At 44.7% G+C, this 21,989-nt stretch overlaps 1 protein-coding gene across 1 annotated transcript in view; it reads left to right on the forward strand.

Annotated features, from left to right (window-relative positions):
- EFR3A (EFR3 homolog A) overlaps nucleotides 1-21,989 on the forward strand; it is a 225,687-nt gene that overhangs the window by 132,806 nt on the left and 70,892 nt on the right. The window contains exons 15-16 of the mRNA XM_040354978.1: nucleotides 7,096-7,171; nucleotides 18,162-18,323. Of these exons, the coding sequence (XP_040210912.1) occupies nucleotides 7,096-7,171; nucleotides 18,162-18,323 (238 nt within the window). The remainder of the gene's footprint in view (nucleotides 1-7,095; nucleotides 7,172-18,161; nucleotides 18,324-21,989) is intronic.

Below are 21,989 nucleotides of genomic sequence, written 5' to 3' on the forward strand. Positions count from 1 at the left end.
ATGTAAAGGAGCACTGTGATGGGGAACATCTGATGTAAAGGAGCACTGTGATGGGCACACCTGATGTAAAGGAGCACTGTGATGGGCACACCTGATGTAAAGGAGCACTGTGATGGGCACACCTGATGTAAAGGAGCGCTGTGATGGGCACACCTGATGTAAAGGAGCACTGTGATGGGCACACCTGATGTAAAGGAGCACTGTGATGGGCACACCTGATGTAAAGGAGCACTGTGATGGGCACACCTGATGTAAAGGAGCACTGTGATGGGCACACCTGATGTAAAGGAGCACTGTAATTGGGACACCTGATGTAAAGGGGCGCTCTGATGGGAACAAATGATGTAATGATGTAAGGAGGCACACTGATGGGAAACACCAGATGTAGGGGAGCCGTCTGATGAAGAAACCTGATGGGAATACCTTATATAAGGGGGTAGCCTGACGGTGGCAACTGATTTATGGGGGTGTTCTGATGGGGACACCCAATGTAATGAATTACTCTGGTGGGGTACTTGATGTAAGGGGAAACGCTATTGGGGACATTCACATTCACAGAGTATTATTACCAGAGAGTGTGGAGGAATTGTAAGAAAGCACCAGAGAGTGCAGCTTGCGCCACAAAAGGGAAGAAAGACGCGTACAATCGTTAATGGCACAGACTTGTGATTCGGACCTTGGCCGTAGAAAAAAATGTAGTGACCGGACTTCCTTGAATTTTAATTCGCTACCCCTGGTCTACATATATTTTGCCGTTGGTGGTGGCCATTGGTATTACAAGTTAAACAGCAATTCTAATGTAATTTTTCACTATTTTCACTGCCATCTTCTTCCCTCTAATTAGAACCCCCAAACATTATATATATTTTTTATCCCAACACCCTAGAGAATAAAATGGCGATCGTTGCAATACTTTCTGTCACGCCCTATTTGCGCAGCGGTCTTACAAGCGCACTTTTTTTGGGAAAAAAATACACTTTTTAAATGAAAAAATAAGACAACAGTAAAGTTATCCCCATTTTTTTTTTAATATTATGAAAGATAATGTTACACCGAGTAAATTCATACCCAACATGTCACCCTTCAAAATTGCGTCCGCTCGTGGAATGCCGACAAACTTTTACCCTTTAAAATCTTCATAGGCGACGTTTAAAAAAAAAATCTACAGGTTGCCTGTTTTGAGTTACAGAGGAGGTCTAGGGCTAGAATTATTGCTCTCGCTCTACCAATCGCGGCGATACCTCACATGTGTGGTTTGAACGCCGTTTACATATGCGGGCGCTGCTCACGTATGTGTTCGCTTCTGCACGCAAGCTCGTCGGGACGGGGTGCGTTTTCTGGCTCCTAACTTTTTTAGCTGGCGCCTAGATTCCAAGCAAATTTGTCAAACCCTGGTCTACGTATATGATCTCAAATGTGTGCGCCCTCTCCAGACTATCACACTTCATTCAACTGTGCATGCCACTGAGGCATCAAATCAAGAGGCCAAAACTCTGCCTTCTGAGTTCAGATAACCGGAGTGAGTTGGAATATGTCTAATGGGGTGTGAGGAAACCTGTGGGCTCCTTCTTTTCACCCCTACTAGCAAGACACCTGTATTACACCTAAGCCTATTTCTGACATTTGTTGCTTACGAGTTAAATTCTGTATTTTTTGCTATAAAATTACTTGGAACCCCCCAAACATATATATTTTTTAGCAGAGACCCTAGAGAATAAAATGGCGATTGCTGCAATATTTTATGCCACACTGTATTTGCACAGCGGTCTTTCAAAAGCACTTTTTGGGGAAAAAAAGCCACTTTCATAAAAATAAAAAAAGAAACCGTAAAGTTAGCCCAATTTTTTTGTTTAATGTGAAAGATGGTACGCCGCGTAAATAGATGCCTAACAGGTAATGCTTTGAAATTGTGCACACTCGTGGAATGGCGACAAACTACGGTACCTAAAAATCTCCATAGGTGATGCTTTAAAAAAAAAATCTAATGGTTACCAGGTTGGAGTTACAGAGGAGGTCTAGGGCTAGAATTATTGCTCTCGCTCTTATAATCGCGGCGATACCTCACAGGTGTGGTTTGAACACCGCTTACGTATGCTGGATTGACTTGCGCATAGGTTTTCTTTGCTGCGCAAGCTTGCGAGGACAGGGGTGCTTTAATTTTTTTTTTATTTTTTTTACATTGTCACTTTAAAAAAAAAATCTGATCACTTTTATTGCTGTTACAAAGAATGTTAACATTCCTTGTGACCGTGATAAGTGGTGACAGGCGTTTCCGGCTTCCTTCCAGTCTCACCAGCGGAAGTGCCGGATCGTGGATTGGGTCTTCCGGTGGGACAAGAGGCCACGGAAGGTGGTGGGATGTCCCCTCCCACTCATTCGGGATAACAGCCGAGTGGCTTTTTGCTGCATCAGTTGTTATTCCTAAAGAGTCGTCTGCCCACTCTAAAAAAAACGGTACTAGTGTGCTGCAGGCCCCACCCCGGTAGAACCCCTTCAAGCGGAGGCTGCATATGTGCGTACGGTCGGCGCTAAGGGGTTAACGTCTGCAGAGGTAAAAACCAACCATAAACACTGACAAGCGATACTAAACAGAGAATTGTTAATTGCCATAATTCATTTACATAAATCATATACACGACCAGGTACGTTTTTTCGCGCAGTGATTGGACACAGTGGAAGCCAATCGTCGGGTCTGGCGGCCACTATTTGGGGGAATGACAGAACGGCGGTCTACATATGTAAACAAGGCAGACTGTCGTTCTGTCACAGAGAAAGAGAGAGATCTGGGAGTCCTACTAATCAGGACCACCGATCTCTCTCTCTCTTTCTTTCTTTCTTTCTTTCTTTCTTTCTTTCTTTCTTTCTTTCTTTCTTTCTTTCTTTCTTTCTTTCTTTCTTTCCCCCTCTCTCTCCCTCTCCCCCTCTCTCTCCCTCTCCCCCTCTCTCTCCCTCTCCCCCTCTCTCTCCCTCTCCCCCTCTCTCTCCCTCTCCCGCATTAGACATGTGCAATTCATTTAGTTATTTAGTTTTTTTTTCATTATTTTGTTCCATTCCATTTGTTTAGATGCGACATTTCTTTATTTTGGATAATTCGTAACTTCAGATAAATTTGTTTTCGTTGCGTTCACTAACAGCCAAATTTGAAAGGAAATTCCAATACTTCTAATTTAATAGTTATTATTAGTTACTGTAGTTGTTATTTTGTATTTGTGTACTTTCTAATCGGATTTCCGAAAAAAAAATGATTAAACGAAAACAAACCAATTTCCCCATACAGTTAGAAAGCACACATAGGGAACACATTTACCCTTTGATTGCCCCTGATGTCAACCCCTTTGCTGCCAGTTTCATTTATACAGTGACAGTGCTTTTTTTTTTGTTTTTAAGCACTGATCACTGTATTGGTGTCACCAAAAAAGTATCCAATTTGTTTGTCGCAATATCGCAGTTCCACTAATTGCTTAAATTAGTAAAGAGTAGGGCTGTTACTGATCAAAATTTTTCTGTTCCATTAATCGTTTTTTTTTAAAATCGATTAATCGACTAATTTCGATTAATTATAACACACATACAAATCCAACTACTTTTAGCTGTTCTCCTCGCAGGCTGATTCCCAGTGCAGCTACCAACCACTGGAAAAATGGATAGCAGGATACAAAAAACACACAAAGGCAGCGCTCGATGGGAATAGCATTAAAACTTTTATAGTCTTCAAGTAGGTAACCAAATAAATATTGCACTGGAGATAAAATCGGTGTAGCTACATAAACTGTAAAAATGGTACGAGTAATACAAAACGGTACCAAAAGCAGTCATAAAAACATGTAGCTAAGTATGATACTGGTATAAAAATGTGTACAACGATACCACTGCTGAATCCAGATGAGGAGGGGTTAACATCAGTCCATTGGCATGTAGATGTCCCGTGAAGGGAACTATCACAACTCCCAGTGGATGGCTGTAGAATCCCAGGTTGATAGAGGGAAGTGATAGAGGGATGTGTAACAGCCCCTGCGTGTGGCAGATAGTAAGGTCCAGCCGGCATGCAGATATGAAGGCACAGCAAAGGAGCCCTTCAGATGGACACAGCAAGCCCCGCCAGTGTCCGTGATGTCACCGGATCTCCGACGGAACTCCCTGAAGGCCCAGAAGCCGGCGGAGAGGTGAGTACCAATCAAAAGAATTTTAATCGATCAAAAAGATTTTGATCGATCAAAAAGATTAAAGATTCATCGATTAAAAGTTAATTTGCACAGCCCTAGTAAAGAGTAAAAAAATAAAAGTCCCAAAATCTATCCCATAGTTTGTAGATGCAATCACTTTTGCGCAAACCAATCAATATACGCTTAGTGGGATTTTTTTTTTACCAGAAGCATGTAGCAGAATACACATTGGCCTAAATTGATAAAAAAATTTGACTTTACATATTTTTATTAGATATGTTTTATAGTAGAAAGTAAATAATATTGAATTTTTTTTTTTTCAAAATTGTTGCTCTTTTTTAGTTTATAGTGCAAAAAATATAAACTGCGGAGGTGATCAAATACTTGCCAGATATGCTGCAGAAATCTCCCTTTACCAAGTCTGGCTGCATCCATTTTCAACTGTGGGCAGCTTAAGCTGCTGCCTGTTCACCTCCTGGGTTTACACAGAAAGGCCTCCAGCTCTGCAGCTCTCATTGGCCCTCTTATAACTCACCCCCTCCCTTTCAGGCAAACTTTCACGAGAAAGAGAGAGAGCTGTGCATTATGTCCTAAGCCTAGGCTAATGACCAGACAAGAAACAGGAAGTGGGCTGTATAAGGGATTTACTGGCAGAAAAAAAATGTTTTACTATCCAAAGTTAAAACAACAAGGGCAGAAGATTTAATAGATGGAAAGATTAAAAAATTACTGAAGTTTCGCTTAAGGTTAGGGTGACCAGACATCCCCGGTTTCCGGGGACAGTCCCCAGATTGAGGACACTGTCCCCGGACCAAATCTGTCCCCGGTTTTGTCCCCGGATTGGATTTGAACAGGGGCTGGAGCAATTTTAAAGACAGTGCAGAATTAAAAAATAGTATTTTTTCCATTATCTGTGCCCCTTATTGATTATTATGTGTTGGTCGGAGCGGAGGGCAAATGTCTTCAGTTTTGGTTGCATGCCCATTCAGCTCCGCTCGCATGTTCTGCCTTGGCTCAAGTCCCGGCCAGTCGCCTGCCTGCTTATCTCTTTGCTTTTCCTGGCAGAGTGATCTTTCTCCGCTCCCCACCCAGTAGTAGCCAAAGAGTAAGACTTGACAGACTGTGAGGCGGGCGGCGGTGGCGACGGGCAGAGAGTCGCTGATTGCCGCTATTACTAGTACAAAAAAAAATATGTCCCCGGTTTTCATTTTAAAAATCTGGTCACCTTACTTTAAGTGGGTAAATCCTTCCGGGGCTGAAGTGGTTGAAGGCACAGGGAAGCACTGTACACCCAGCAAATAGCACAATGGCAGTGAAGTTATCCCTTCCATGTGCTCCTTGCTGGCCAGTTATCGGTTGGGGCAGTTACCATTTGTTTGTACCGTTGGTTATTTGGTGGGGGGCACACTGGACACCTTCGCAGCCATTGTGGTATTTGCTGGATATCTAGTTTGCCCCCTGTGAATTTGAGGAGTGGGTTCCCTCCAGGCTCATCTACCTTTAATCTATCCATTATTATATATGTGCTCCTACTATGGGGGCTCTTTATTTATATAGGTAGATTCAGAAAGAGTTAGGCCGGCTTATCGGTAGATAAGCCGACCTAACTCAGAATCTAAGCCGACCTATGTTTAAGCGTATGCTCAAACAGAGTTACGCTTAAACATATCTAAGATACGACGGCTTGCGCCGTCCTATCTTAGATTGCAATATTTTGGATGGCGCTTCCATTGCCGTCGGCGTAGAATATGTAAATGAGGGGATACACCGATTCACGAACGTACGCCAGGCCGACGCAGTACTTTTACGCCGTTTACGTAAGAGATAGGCCGCGTAAAGTTAGAGCTAGGCTCTAGTGGAATAGTAATGTCAAGTATGGCCGCCGTTCCTGCCGCAAAATTCGAAATTTTTACGTCGTTTGCGTAAGTCGTCCGTGAATCGGGATTTACGTCGTTTACGTCCACGTCGAAATCAATAGGCCCGTACAGCGTACTTAGCCGCAATGCGCACTGGGAAATGTAGTCGCCCGGCGCATGCGCAGTGAAATAAACGTCAAAAACGTGAGGTCAAGCCTCATTACCATGAAACACGCCCCCCTCCAAGTCATTTGAATTAGGCGCCCTTACGCCCGTCGCATTTACACTACGCCGCCCTAAGTAAGGAGGCAAGTACATTGTGAATCATGTACTTGCCTCTCTTACTTAAGGCGGCGTAGTGTAAACACGCTAGGCTACGCCGACCTAGTTTTGCGCGCCCCTACCTTAATCTACCCAATAGAGTTTGGATGGCAGATAATACTGGGGTGTCTCATTCCATTCACTCCAGGTGACTCAGACAAGACTATCATTCATGCTCATGGTCTCAAGGATTGGGTTTTGCTCTTTCCTGCCAATGCGCTCTCTCTACTAGATCTTTGAATACTAGATCTGGGCTTTCGCACACTCTCTGCATTCTACCAAATGAATGCTTCAGCATATATGCCAGTTTCAGGCGGCATTTCCTTCAGGCAGCTCTTTGGGCTGCAGCCAAGTCCCCAGTTCTCCTTTCTTCTTGGACACTGCTTCTAAATGCCATAAAGGTTTAAGATTTTATGTATTCCTCAATATGGGAGAAAAAAAATGGGGTCATTGTGCCAACTGTAAAATCTTTTTTCTTGGAGAGACACAAGCTTTTGCTACAAAACGGATGCACGCATGCTGTTGTAGTATTAGGGATTATCCTGGGCTGGACTACACTTTTTGTTTGCCAGCCTTCAATCCTCCTGTATAACCTCAAGGTTTAGGACTTCCTGTGCCTCCTCAATGTACTCCAAGAGAAAGTTTTTACAGTGAGTACAAAAATCCTATTTTTTTTATTATTTTTAAAGATAAAGATAGATCCTTTCAAAATATGATTAAAGTAACATTTTGCTGTGTTTTTTTTGTTTTCTTAGAATAATTCCTGATGTCGGCGACATCAAGATAAAACGGGACAAAATCAGCAGGCAGGACGTGAGCTTTACGAAGAAGGTAAGTCCTAAACTGTCCAGTCTATAACTCCCGAAACTAGCTTTTGCCAGAGATCTGACTTGTATCTACAGTCAGTGTTGTGGATTGTCTTTTTATTTGGGAAGCGGTGTGTCAACTGAAGTCAATTCAATCCAGCCAACCTTTGATTAGGTCTCCACCTTATGTACTACTCTCTATCCAATAGGCAGCCTTGATTTGGTGCTAAAAACTTTTAGCCATTGAAAAGCGGATCAGGCTCCACCTTTCACTCTTCATTCTTCTCCAACAAACACTCCAAATACACCATTTACCCTTGTGTTCTGTGCTGAACAGCTCCTAAGAGTTATACTTCTCTAGGGCTGCCATGCAAAAAAGAATGCACTTTTTTTTTTAATATTTGATATAAAATCTCAGGCTCCTGAGACACTCAGGATAGCTGCCCTTCCCTTCCATCGGGAATCTATGAACCTCCAGAGCGCTCACCAGCACCCTCATAGGTCATTAGAAACTACAAGCCGGCAGCCACAATGCATGACAGTATTTGTAGTCTATCTAGTCACAGTAAACTGTGAATGAATGACACGGCTCAGCAGCGCTGTATTCAATTTGTGACAGCGGGTTTGGGGAGAGGATCCAACGGGGGGGGGGGGGGCGGAACGGTCGTGCTGGGTGCAGATGCTGGAACATTGTACGTGCTCCACCTTGAAAACGGGTTGAACATGTAACATATCCCAAAGGTGAACTTATCCTTTAAAGGGATGAATCGTGACAAGTGGATTTTAAGTCTTGATGAAAGTGGTTGTAAACCCTCGTTACAACTTTATGCTACAGGTAAGCTTATATTAAGGCTTACCTGTAGCTAACAAAGATATCTCCTGTACGGTTTAGGAGATATCCCTGTATTTGCATGTGCCAACGTCATGTAGAACATGCGCACTGAAGCCATGGCACTATGTGCCGTTGCTTCAGTTGTACTGTGCCGTTCCCGTGCGGATGCGCGGGAGTGACGTCATCGTGGCTCCGGCCAATCACAGCCCCGAAGCAGCAATACACGGAAGTCACTGCGGAACAACATGTCGGCGGCCGGAGGGGGAGATGTGGATGGCTGCCGGGGCTTCGATCGGTGTTAAGTACTACATAATGAGCTAGTATGCTATACTGGCTCATTAAGCCTTCGTCTTTTTTTTTTTGAGGAGGAGGATTTACTTCCTCTCTAAACCCCTTCCTGTCTGCGATCTTTTATGTTACCTTTCTCTTGCATCGTACCCCATGCTGAGAGAACTTTTTTCTTTTGACAGGTGGTAGCTGACACCTTGTGTAGCTCCTGCCTTTAATTCCCAGATTTCAGGGATAGTTCCAACGATTAGAGGGGGTTCATGATCACTATGTCGGCTATGATATCGATGCCAATCAGTGCCCACAAATGGTGCCAGTCAGTTACCAGTAATAATGCCTGCCAGTGCCTCCTTATCAGTGATGCCCATTGGTGCCATCTATCAGTGTCCTTCAGTGCTCATCTGTGCCACCTATCAGTGCCGCCTAACAATGCCCATCAGCGCTGCATATCAGTGCCCATCAGTGCTGCATATCGGTGCCACCCATCAGTGCTGCATATTAGTGTCTGTAACAGTCAGGGGTTAACACCATTTACGATATTCCATTCCACCCAAGACAGCTGATCGACACTCCACAATCCAGCAGACAGGACCCATTGGATTTCCCCCAGAAACGAGACACACACAGCTCTGTCTCTGGTTCCAAAACGAATGACACTTTAATGGTAAACTCAGATAGGGTTATATACAGTTACAAAGCATGCTGCAGTTATCACAGGGACAATGACACACTCCACCCACAACATCACACAATGGGTGCTTAACGAGGCCCCCTCAATCCACATCTTAGACAGACTTTCTGGCACCGACTCTACATGAATCAATTACTATAGCTGACATGGCAGACATCATGACTGTTAACTCACAACACATATTAGCATCAATAGAACTTTCACACAATACAGGGTTAGTTGGCATAGCACCATGAAATATCTTAGGAGCCAGGCTTAATTAACACAATAGACAATAGAATGCAATTACAGCAAGCTTTTATCACTACAGCCAGGTAGACTTAATTAGCACCTCAACAGTCTATGTGTCCCCTCATGAATGAGTCACTCTGCTATTGACCTGTTGGGGTCAGAATTAACCACTTGTAATATTTCAAGATATCCTGCAATACACAAATTATCATTATTGTCCCATCTCATGTAATTCATGATATCATTTCTCAGTCATCCTATGCCCCTATTGGACATAGGATGACCCTAGACACAAGAGTCGTTGGTGAAGCTGAACCAGGCGTACCCCGTATCCTTCAAAAGTCTCTGGGTATCACGGGCCATTCCGTTAGTCTCCATCGATGCCACTTCAGTGCCCATCAGTGAAGGAGAAAACGTACTTATTTACAAAAAAAATGTAACCGAAACAAAGAAAATTGTAAAAAATTAATAATAATTTGGTCTTTTTTTTTTTTTATTTGTTGCGCAAAAAAATTAAAACCCCAACAGTGATCAAATACCAAATGATAAAAAAATGTGTTTTGGGTACAGTGTAGCATGAACGCGCAATTGTCATTTAAATTGTGACAGCGCTGAAAGCTGAAAATTGGCCTGGGCAGGAAGGGGGGGAAGTGCCTGGTATTGAAGTGGTTAAAAAATATACAAACTTTTTTAGGTATGTAAGTTGTATTCAACCAACACACACTGACGCTGCCAAATGTGACCCGATCATCTGTAGGCATTAATGACCTCTAGTCATGAAAAGTTTTAAAGGCAGTCAACGGATCTTCTTGACTGTGATATAGAAAAGCATATTTCACTCTCGGTGAAGTCCAAATGTTATTAGGATGTCCTTTTAAGTCATCTCGATGTGAGACGGGCCAGTGAGCCGAGAGCCACGGGAAGAGTCTCACATCTGTTACTCTGAAGCATTGACAAATCAATGTCATTCTGAGTGCTCATCATTCAGGTCAACAGGGCTAGAAGGCTTTCCCTGGGTCCTCTCTCTTCCTGGAGTCACCTGCACTACTTCATTTTTATATCCTCTTCTATGTTATTAAATAATAAAGTATATTTCCCCTTAAATCAATTGGTCTTGAGCAGTTCACAAATTAAAAAATGTCAACAATTAAAAAAAAAAAAAAAAAAAAATTGGGAACCGACATCGAAATTCTGGGCCAGATTCACATACAAATGCGTTACGCTGCGGTGGCGTAACATATCCCCTTTACGTTACACCGCCGCAAGTTTACAGCATAAGTGCTTGATTCACAAAGCACTTACCTGTAAACTTGCGGCGGCGTATCGTAAATCCGCCCGGCGCAAGCCCGCCTAATTCAAATGGGGCGGGGACCATTTAAATTAGGCGCGTTCCCGCGCCGAACGTACTGCGCATGCTCCGTCCCTAAAATTTCCCGACGTGCATTGCGCTAAATGACGTCGCAAGGACGTCATTGGTTTCGACGTTAACGTAAATGGCGTCCAGCGCCATTCACGGACGACTTGCGCAAACAACGTGAAATTTAAAAATTTGACGCGGGAACGACGGCCATACTTAACATTGGTTAGACCACCTAAAGGGCATGCTTAGTTTTACGCCGCGTATCTCTACGGAAACTACGTAAAATTACAGCGACAGGCAAAGCGGACGTTCGTGAATCGGCGTAACTAGTCATTTGCATATTCTACGCCGACCGCAATGGACTCGCCACCTAGCGGCCGGCCTGGAATTGCAGCCCAAGATCCGACGGTGTAAGTCACTTACACCTGTCGGATCTTAGGGCTATCTATGCGTAACTGATTCTATGAATCAGGCGCATTGATACGACAATCGTATCTCAGAGATGCGACGGCGTATCAGGAGATACGCCGTCGTATCTCTTTTGTGAATCTGGCCCTCTCTTCTGTTCTAAAACTCCCAATTTTTTATTTTTTTTTATTAATATTTACATTTATAAATTGAGTTCCTATTTATCCAATTCAGCCCTGACCATTTTGTAGCTAAAAGACCAGGCCACTTTTTGTGATTTCGGCACTGCGTCGCTTTAACTGACAATTGCGCAGTCGTGCAACGTGGCTCCCAAACAAAATTGACATCCCCCCCCCCCCCCACAAATAGAGCTTTCTTTTGGTGGTATTTGATCACCTCTGCGGTTTCCTATTTTATGCGCTATAAACATAAATATCCCCCAAAAAGATCTCAGTTTAGGTCGATACGTATTGTTCTACCTATTTTTGGTCAAAAAAATTGCAATAAGCGTTTATCAATTGGTTTTCGCAAAACGTATAGCGCCTACAAAATAGGGGAGAGTTTTATAGCATTTTTATTAATCAATTTTTTTTTTTTTTTTTACTAGTAATGGCGGCGATCTGCGATTCTTATCGTGACTGCGACATTATGGCGGACACTTTTGACACATTTCTGGGACCATTGTCATTTTTACAGCGATCAGTGCTATAAAAATGCACTGGTTACTGTGAAAATGACACTGGCAGTGAAGGGGTTAACCACTAGGTGGCGCTGTAGGGGTTAAAGGGGTTGTAAAGGTAAAAAAATAAATTCCATAAATAGCTTCCTTTACCTTAGTGCAGTCCTCCTTCACTTACCTCATCCTTCCATTTTGCTTTTAAATGTCCTTATTTCTTCTGAGAAATCCTCACTTCCTGTTCTTCTGTCTGTAACTCCACACAGTAATGCGAGGCTTTCTCCCTGGTGTGGAGTGTCGTGCTCACCCCCTCCCTTGAGGGGGGAGGGGGCGAGCAGGAGAGTCAGGGCGCTCTCTACGTTGCAGATAAAGGAGCTGTATGTTAGTGGGCGTCCTGACTCTCCTGCTCACCCCCTCTCCCCTCAAGGGAGGGGGTGAGCATGACACTCCACACCAGGGAGAAAGCCTTGCATTACGGTGTGGAGTTACAGACAGAAGAACAGGAAGTGAGGATTTCTCAGAAGAAATAAGGACATTTAAAAGCAAAATGGAAGGATGAGGTAAGTGAAGGAGGACTGCACTAAGGTAAAGGAAGCTATTTAGGGAATTATTTTTCTACCTTTACAACCCCTTTAAGTGTTCCCTAGGGAGTGATTCTTACTGTCGGGGTGTGGCTTGCTGTGACACGTCACTGATCGTGTTCCTAAAGGCAGGGAACACGATCAGTGACAGTGTCACTAGGCAGAACGGGGAGATGTTATGTTTACACTAACATCTCCCCTTTCTATCTCTCCGTGAGACGATCGCGGGTATGCCTGTGGTAATTTAGTCCGTGGGGCCCGCGGGCGCACTTAACAACCGCTTTTTAAAGGGGACGTACAGGTACATCCTTCTGCCTGCCCATGTCACGCTGCAGACGTATATCTGCGGGCGGCAATCGGTTAATAAAACTAGAAATGTTAGACCTATTGAGTGACATTGAGCGGTCCTCTGGAGCCAGCCCCCCAATACTCAGACACCTCCTAGTGTCTTTCTGACAAACTTCAGATTGGGAAGTTTGGAAATCTGGACCAGCAGTCATGTTAGAAATGATGACCTCTTTTCTATAAATGACAGGTGATTTTAAAAAAATATAAATACCGTATTTGCCGGCGTATAAGACGACCCCCTAATTTTCCAGCCAAAATGTTGGTTTTGGGATATACTCGCCGTATAATACTACCCCCTTCCTACTAGTCATGCCTCGCCTCACGGTGCCACCATTACATGCCAGACTGTGCCCCATTACATGCCAGACTGTGCCCCATTACATGCCAGACTGTGCCCCAGTACATGCCAGACTGTGCCCCAGTACATGCCAGACTGTGCCCTAGTACATGCCAGACTGTGCCCTTACCTTATCCCAAGACATGCAGAATCGCGGCCGTACGATTTTTCAAAAGCCGCGCCTTCTTCGTCTTCTGTTCCGTGATAGGCGGAAACACTCAGCTTCCCAGGAGGCACTGTATTCAGTGTTCGCCTATCACGGAGGCCCTCTCGTCCGAGGACGAGAGGCCCTCCGTGATAGGCGGACACTAAACACAGGACCAGAGGGCCTCCGTGATAGGCGGACACTGAACACAGGACGAGAGGGCCTCAGTGATAGGCGGACACTAAACACAGGACGAGAGGGCCTCCGTGATAGGCGGACACTGAACACAGGACGAGAGGGCCTCAGTGATAGGCGGACACTAAACACAGGACGAGAGGGCCTCCGTGATAGGCGGACACTGAACACAGTGCCTCCTGGGAAGCTGAGTGTTTCCGCCTATCACAGAACAGAAGACGTAGGAGGCGCGGCTTTTGAAAAATCGTACGGCCGCGATTCTGGGATAAGGACAGGTTAGGTTACCGGCGTATAAGACGACCCCCGACTTTTAAGAAGATTTTAAGGGGTTAGAAAGTCGTCTTATACGCCGGAAAATACGGTAGGTCCATCAATCTACCTATTGGTAAAGGAATAGGAAAGCACATCACAGATTTTATTTATTCATGCCTTTAAAGCCCCTTTTTACTCTCTTCTCTGTGTCTCATATTTATTATTTTCTCATAAAATGCCTTTTTGCTGTAATACATATCCCCCAAAAACATATATAAAAATTTTTTTTTCCTCAGTTTAGGCCGATACGTATTCTTCTACGTATTTTTGGTAAAAAAAAATCGCAATAATCGTTTATCGGTTGGTTTGCGCAAAATTTATAGCGTTTACAAAATAGGGGATAGTTTTTTTGCATTTTTATTTTTTTTATTTTTTTTACTAGTAATGGCGGCGATCAGCGATTTTTTTCATGACTGCGACATTATGGCGGACACTTCGGACAATTTTGACACATTTTTGGGACCATTGTCATTTTCACAGCAAAAAATGCATTTAAATTGCATTGTTTATTGTGAAAATGACAGTTGCAGTTTGGGAGTTAAACACAGGGGGCGCTGTAACATTTAGGGATCACCTAGTGCATGGGTGCTCAACCTGTGGCTCTCCAGCTGTTGCGGAACTACAATTCCCATGAGGCATTGCAAGCCGCTGACAGGTACAAGCATGTCTCCCAAAGGCTGAGGCATTATGGGAATTGTAGTTTTGCAACAGCTGGAGAGCCACAGGTTGAGCACCCATGACCTAGTGTGTGTTTACTAGTGTAGGGGGGTGTGGCTTTAGGACTGACACCATCGATCGAGTCTTCCCTATAAAAGGGATCACTCGATCGATGCGCTGCCACAGTGAAGCACGGGGAAGCCGTGTTTACACACGGCTCTCCCCGTTCTTCAGCTCCAGGGAGCGATCGCGACGGAGCGGCTAAAAACAAATAGCCGCGCCGTCGTCCCGGATCGCTCCCCGAGCGGACCCGACCTCCGCATGTACCGGGGGGGTCCCGATCGGACCCCCCACCCACGTCTAGCAGAGGACGTACAGGTACGTGATTGTGCCTGTCCGTGCCATTCTGCCGACGTAAATGTACATGAGGAGGTTGGGAAGTGGTTAAGAATGGCGCATGCGCCGTTCGTGAAAGAATCCCAGTGCGCATGCTCGAAATTACGCCGCAAATCGTCAATGCTTTAGACGTGAACGTAACTTACGCAAACGATGTAAAATTTTCAAAATTTGACGCGGGAATGTCGTCCATACTTAACATAGGATACGCCTCATATAGCAGGGGTAACTTTATGCCGGAAAAAGCCTAACGTAAAAAAATGCGCCGGGCGGACGTACGTTTCTGAATCGGCGTATCTACCTAATTTGCATATTCAACGCGGAAGTCTAGGGAAGCGCCCCTAGCGGTCAGCATAAATATTGCACCCGAAGATACGACGGCGTATTAGACTTACACCGCTCGTATCTAGGCAACATTGAGGCGTATCTGATTCTATGAATCAGACGCCGAGATGCGTCGGCCCGCACTCAGAGTTACGACGGCGTATCTGGAGATACGCTGTTGTAACTGCTTTCTGAATCCGGGCCACACTGTTTAATTTACATTTTCTCTTCTCTTTTTTTATATTTGGAAAAAAAAAATCGAATTAACTTTTGTCCTAATGGATATACAGCTGTCCTATGACCCAGCTTCTTCCCAGCCTGTCTGTAGGGAAACAGTGGCAGGAGGAGCTTCTAGTTCTCTGCTTCTGGTCACATGTTAAAAAAAAAAAAAAAAAAACAGCCTTTGGGATACAGAGTAAAAACTAATATCAATAAACTTTTAAATTGTCATATAAATATATATTTGAAATAAAATCTTCATCATTTTTTTTTTTTTTTTGACAATCGCATAGTGTGGGCAGATTTCTGCCAGTCACAGGCTGTGTCACACCCCTCCAGTCTGTGTCTTTATAATAAGACCCCTTTCACACTGGGGCTTATTTCAAGCGCTTTAGCGTTAAAAAATGCGCCTGAATGAAGCTGCCTCTGCAATCCCAATGTGAAAGCCAGAGTGCTTTCACACTAAGGCGCCTGAAAAACATATTTTTGATAGATAAAATCGCAATATGCGTTTATTGATTGGTTTGCGCAAAAGTTATAGCGTTTACAAAATAGGGGATAGTTTTATGGCATATATTTTTTTTTTATATTAGTAATGGCAGCGATCAGTGATCTTTATCGTGACTGCGACATTATGGCGGACACATCGGACACTGTCGAAACAACTTTTTGGGGACCATTGTCATTTTCACAGCGAACAGTGCTATAAAAATGCACTGTTTACCGTGAAAATTACACTGGCAGTGAAGGGGTTAACCACTAGTTGGCGCTGTAGGGTTTAAGTGTGCCCTAGTGAGTGATTCTTACTGTAGGGGGGATGGGCTCTGTGTCACATGACACTGATCTCCGCTCCGAGTACACGGAGCCGAGATCAGTGTTTTTGTAACTAGTCAGAGCGGGGAGATGCTTGCTCTATATTTCTGTGAGACTATCGCGGGGATCCCCGCGGCGATCGAGTCAGCGGGACCTACGGTCCTACTCACGGGGATGGCGGCAGGGTCGCGAGCGTGCCACCACACGGACAGGCATTTAAAGGGGACAGGTATGTTGATATGCCTGTCAATGTTATTCTGCCGACATATATCTACATGGGCCGGTCCTTAAAGGGGTTTTCCACCTTTTTTTTAAGTTTATTAAAATCAGCAGCTACAAAAAGTGTAGCTGCTGGCTTTTAACTACTTGCCGACCAGCCACCGTCATTCTACGGCGGCAGGTCGGCTCTCCTGGGCGAGAGCACATAGTATAATGTCACCCTTTAGAGCGGCCACTAGGGGCGCGTGCGCGCCCCCCGCTCGCCCCCGACTCCCGTGCGTGTGCCCGGCGGGCGCGATCGCCGCCGGGCACACGCAATCGCTCGTTACAGAGCGGGGACCGGGAGCTGGCTCCCGGTCCTGTCAGCGGGGGAAATGCTGATCTTCTGTTCATACAATGTATGAACAGCGATCAGTGTTTCCCCTAGTGAGGCCACACCACCCCCCCCCCACAGTTAGAACACACCCAGGGACATACTTGACCCCTTCCCCGCCCCCTAGTGTTAACCCCTTCACTGCCAGTGGCATTTTTATAGTAATCCAATGCATTTTTATAGCACTGATCACTATAAAAATGCCACTGGTCCCAAAAATGTGTCAAGTGTCCGATGTGTCCGCCATAATGTCGCAGTACCGAAAAAAAATCGATGATCGCCGCCTTAACTAGTAAAAAAAATATATTAATAAAAAATTACATAAAAATACCCCCTATTTTGTAAACGCTATAACTTTTGTGCAAACCAATCAATAAACGCTTATTGCGATTTTTTTTTTTTTACGAAAAATACGTAGAAGAATACGTCTCGGCCTAAACTGAGGAAAAAAAAAAGTTTTTTTATATATTTTTGGGGGATATTTATTACAACAAAAAGTAAAAAATATTCATTTTTTTTCAAAATTGTCGCTCTATTTTTGTTTATAGCGCAAAAAATAAAAAACGCAGAGGTGATCAAATACCACCAAAAGAAAGCTCTATTTGTGGGAAAAAAAGGACGCCAATTTTGTTTGGGAGCCACGTCGCACGACCGCGCAATTGTCAGTTAAAGCGACGCAGTCCCGAATCGCAAAAAGTGCTCTGGTCTTTGACCAGCAATATGGTCCGGGGGGTAAGTGGTTAATAAACTGACACTTACCTGCTCCACGGCTCCAGCGACGCGTTTTCATTCTTGGTGTGGGCACCCGGCAGTGACAGCTTTCGGCTTCACGGCCGGGCACCCACTACGCATGCGCGATTGGGTATTGGGGATTGGATTGGACAGGCGCTCGCCTACAGGGAGGGGCTGTGAAAAGGCGATTAAGCTAATCGCCTTTCCAGCCCCTTGGCGGAAGGAGGAAGTGGGACAGGAAGTCCCCTTCTCCTGAAGCCCCCACTCCCCCCTCAAAAAAAAATTACGTGCCAAATGTGGCATGTAAGGGGGCGAGGAGTGGGATAAGCGCAAGTTAAATTTTTAGGTGGAACTCCGCTTTAATCGCTTAAATGCGATGATTGTTTTTTATTTTTATTTTTTTATTTCATTTTATTAAAAGAAACATGCAGAGATGTAAATAACTGCAGCTGCTATTGCTTAAATCGGTAGTAAACTCTGTAAGGAAAAAAAAAACAGTTTCCACCTTCAAGGCAATATCTTAATGTGCTAGTGTGCACCACCATCTCTGAGGAAGGAGCCAAGTGTCTCCGAAACGTGTTAGTTATGTGATCTTTGCTTGTGTTAAACTATGTACAAACAAGTATATGAATACTGTACCCTTGTGAATTTTCATGCATTCCTATACATGGAAATCTGAATATATTGCATTGTTCAATACTTTTTTTTTTTTTTATGCGATTTTCATAAAGTTTAATACATTTTTAGACTAAACACTCTCGGAGCCATCAAAGTCCCGTTCAGCGGGGGATCCTTTTTGCTATATATTGTTAATGGAGGGATGTTGGCCAGTACAACCGTGAAATTCTAATTTTGTATTTGTCTGTTTTTGTGTTCAGCACGGCCAGCAGCTCTACCGTCACATATATCTGGGCTGTAAGGAGGAGGACAATGTACACATGAACTTTGAGCTTCTATATACAGCCTTGTCTCTGTTCACCATCGAACTGGCCAATGAAGAAGTTGTCATCGATCTGATCCGGTTGGCTATTGCACTGCAGGTTGGTTTTGAAAGATTCTTCTTGGGGGGGGGGGGGGGGGCTGAATTTGAGGAAGAGCTTAGTTCTGCCATGTTAGGCCAAAATACACACTGGGGCGGTTTGCAGGCGCTATTGCGCTAGAAATGGCGCCTGCAAACCGACCTGAACAGGACCGCTCCAAAAGTCCTGCTAGCCGCATCTTTGAAGCGGTAAGGAGCGGTGTATTCACCACTCCTCCACCGCTTCTTCCCATTGAAAGCAATGGGAAACCGCGGTATTAACCCTTTTTCGGCTGCTAGCGGGTGTAAAACCGCAGCCCTAGCGGCCGAATACCGCCGCAATTCCGACGGTAAAGCGCCGCTAAAAATTGCGGCGCTTTACCACCACCGCACCTCCCGCCCCAGTGTGAAAGGGGCCTTAGTGAATTAGAAGTAGTTGTTCCAATATTTTTCTTTGAACCTTCTGCTAATATGTAACTTTCCATGAAGTGTTGTTCATTCTAGTAATATATATAAGCCCCATGCCCTTATCTACCGTATTTTCCGGCGTATAAGACGACTTTTTGCACGTAAAATAATGCCCCAAAAGTCAGGGGTCGTCTTAAACGCCGGGTACCTGTCTGTCAGACGGCGATCATCCATTATTCAAAAGCCGCGCCTCCTCCTCAGACTGTTCCGTGATAGGCGGAACACTAATTTTCCCAGCAGAGCCTCTGTTCAGTGTTCCCGCCTATCAGAGATGCCTTCTCATTTTCGGCCTCGGACGCGAGGACATCCGTGATAGGCGGAACACTGAACAGAGGCGCTGCTGGGAAAATTAGTGTTCTGCCTATCACGGAACAGCTTAAGGAGGAGGCACGGCTTTTGAATAATGGACGCCCGCAGCCTGAGAAACTCTGCAAACAGGAGAAGGTAGGAAGATCGTCGAAGCAGGCATACTGGCACAGTGAGGCAGGCATACTGGCACAGTGAGGAATATATAATGGCACAGTGAGGGGTCGTCTTATATGGTGAGTATATCCCAAAACCAGCATTTTAGCTGGAAAATTAGGGGGTCGTCTTATACGCCCAGTCGTCTAAGGCCCCGTACACACGACCGAACATGTTTGCTGAAACTGGTCCGCGGACCAGTTTCAGCAGACATGTTTGGTCGTCTGTACAGCCGAGCAGACAGGATTCCAGCGTACATTTGCCCGCCGGGCCTTTTTCGAGCGGGCAAATGTTTCTAAACTTGTTTAGAAACATGCCCGCTGGAATCCTGTCCATCGGACATGTTCGGTCGTCTGTACAGACTTTACCGTACATGTCCGAGCGGCCGCCATCCCTCGCATGCGTCGAATGACTTTGATGCATGCGTGGAAGCATTAAACTGCCAGGGCTGCGCACGTCTTCGCGGCGACGGCGCGGCCTCGTCGCCGCGTATCGTGTACGCGCGGATTTCTGTATGATGGTGTGTACAGCCATCATACAGAAATCTCCGGGCGGACATGTACGCTGAAAACGGTCCGGCGGACCGTTTTCATCGTACATGTTTGCCCGTCTGCACGAGGCCTTATACGCCGGAAAATACGGTATGTTCAAATGAAGAATTCCCAAAAAAAGTCTTTAAAGTATATATACTGGTGTGCAGCCTATAGAGATGGGCCAAACACCCCCCTGTTTTGGCTTGTGTGTTTTTTTTTTTTTTTTTTTTTGGTTGAACTTGATAGAGTTGTGTCTTTTTTCAACCTAACTATGTAACTCCCAAACAGAGAAAAAGTTCTGACCCGAGCCGCGAACACCATTAAAGTCTATAATCAAGTCCCCATTTTGAAGGTTTAGATGCAAGTATATGACCATAAAAAGGGTTATAGGGGTCCGAGTACTGCCCTGGAGGACATGGATCAGTGCAAAAAAAACACTTTTAAAAAAGATAGTTTTTACAGGAGCAGTGATTTTCATTATGCTTAAAGTGCAACAATTGAAATTAAAAATTTCTTTAAATATCGTGCTTGGGGGGGGGTCCCCTTAGTCTGTCTGTAAAGTTGTGTATCTAGCATGTATAGAACATGCTGCAGCAATAATGACCTTTTATAAGGAGAAAAAATAAAATAAATGACATTTAGCACAAATTAGCAGCAATAGAAAAATGTTTTAAAAAAACAGCGTGGGGCCCCCCCCCAAAAAATCATACCAGACCCTTATCCAAGCATGCAGCCTAGCAGGCCAGAAAGCCAATCAGGGCATTAGAATACACTGTGCAGCACGCAGTGTATTTCTGGGCGTTCAGCCGGGCGAACACCCACCAAACGCTCTGTAAATTCGGGTGTTCGCCCAACGAGCGAACAGGCAATGATTGAACCTTTGCTTAGCCCGAAACCGTTCGCCCAACTTTAGCAGCTACTTTCTCAGAGTTTGCATTTCAGACAGATTTTGTTGTGCTCCAGTACACCTCATTGTTGTGTCATCAGTTTTTTGTGATCTGTTACAAACAAATAAAAGCTATCCCAACCTAGAACTGGCCTTGGCAGCAAGGTGCACATGGAAGGGCGATGCATATCAAAAAACAACAAACAAAAGTTCCCAGCTCACTTACCAGCCAGCTTACAACAAAAACCAAATTGACCCAGTCTGTTGCAGGTTGGCTGGTAAGAGCTGGGAATTTTTTTGTGATCTGGTAACCCCTTGTGTGTACCTGTTTTCTCTAGCGTCCATTGAGGTACACAGAGATTTAATACTGGAACTATAGAGAAGAACTAAACACTAGGCACAAAAAAAAATTAAAGTAGGCCATCCCTAGGGGCATAACCCCACCTACACCAGCCATGGTTTCAGTTTCACTAGTGGTGGGGTGCTGTACATGTCTTTTTGAAAATAAAAGAGCACACTGCCTCTGTACTCATTTCAAGAGCCCTCAGCTCTGATGCAACCATTTAGCCCTTATTAAATTCCGAGGTTCGTTTTGAGGACTCGTGTACTCGTTTTTAAGGCTCATACACAAGGGGCATTTATTGGATGCATTTTCTTTATCGTACACCACGGGACACAGAGTCTAAGTCATTACATAGTGGGTTGTATAGTTCACCAAAGGTGATTGGACACTGGCACAACCAATGAAGACAGGCTCCCCTCTATATAACCCCTCCCATAAGGGAAGTACCTCAGTTTTTTCACCAGTGTCTAAGGAGAAGGATGTGCTATGAAGGATCCCTCCGGGGGTTAAGAATCTACACTATCGGTTCTATCCAAAGTGCTTATTAATTGCGCCAAATAGATGGGACCCTAGCCTTACAGAAGACCGAGGCGGTACCTGTAATGTCTTTTTGGAGGACTGGGCTCTGGGATCCAGCACTTTCGCAATTTAAAAAAATGTGCAAAAGTATACTGGCAGAGTCTTTTACAAGGGAAGAGGTCTCCTTTAAGTAGGAACCCATACTCCTGAAGGTTGGCACAACACTACCCGCCATGAGGGGTGAAGATTGGTACTGTCTGATCTCAGCAGCCTGCGGCGTGGATAAGGTAAGTGGGAAAAGGTTTTAAACACTTAAGAATTTTCCCCTTTTTGAGTAGTACTATCTTGCCTGAAAACCGCCACTAGAGGGAGTAAATGTCAGGATTGAAAGACTCCTACGCTGCAAGGCTCTGCAAAGCAGAGATGTGGGTCTCTTCCCAGGACTGCGCCTGTCTCTAAGGTGTGGTGGATGTCTTG

The sequence above is a fragment of the Rana temporaria genome, chromosome 5, assembly GCF_905171775.1.
Source record: "Rana temporaria chromosome 5, aRanTem1.1, whole genome shotgun sequence".
Lineage (NCBI taxonomy): Eukaryota > Metazoa > Chordata > Amphibia > Anura > Ranidae > Rana > Rana temporaria.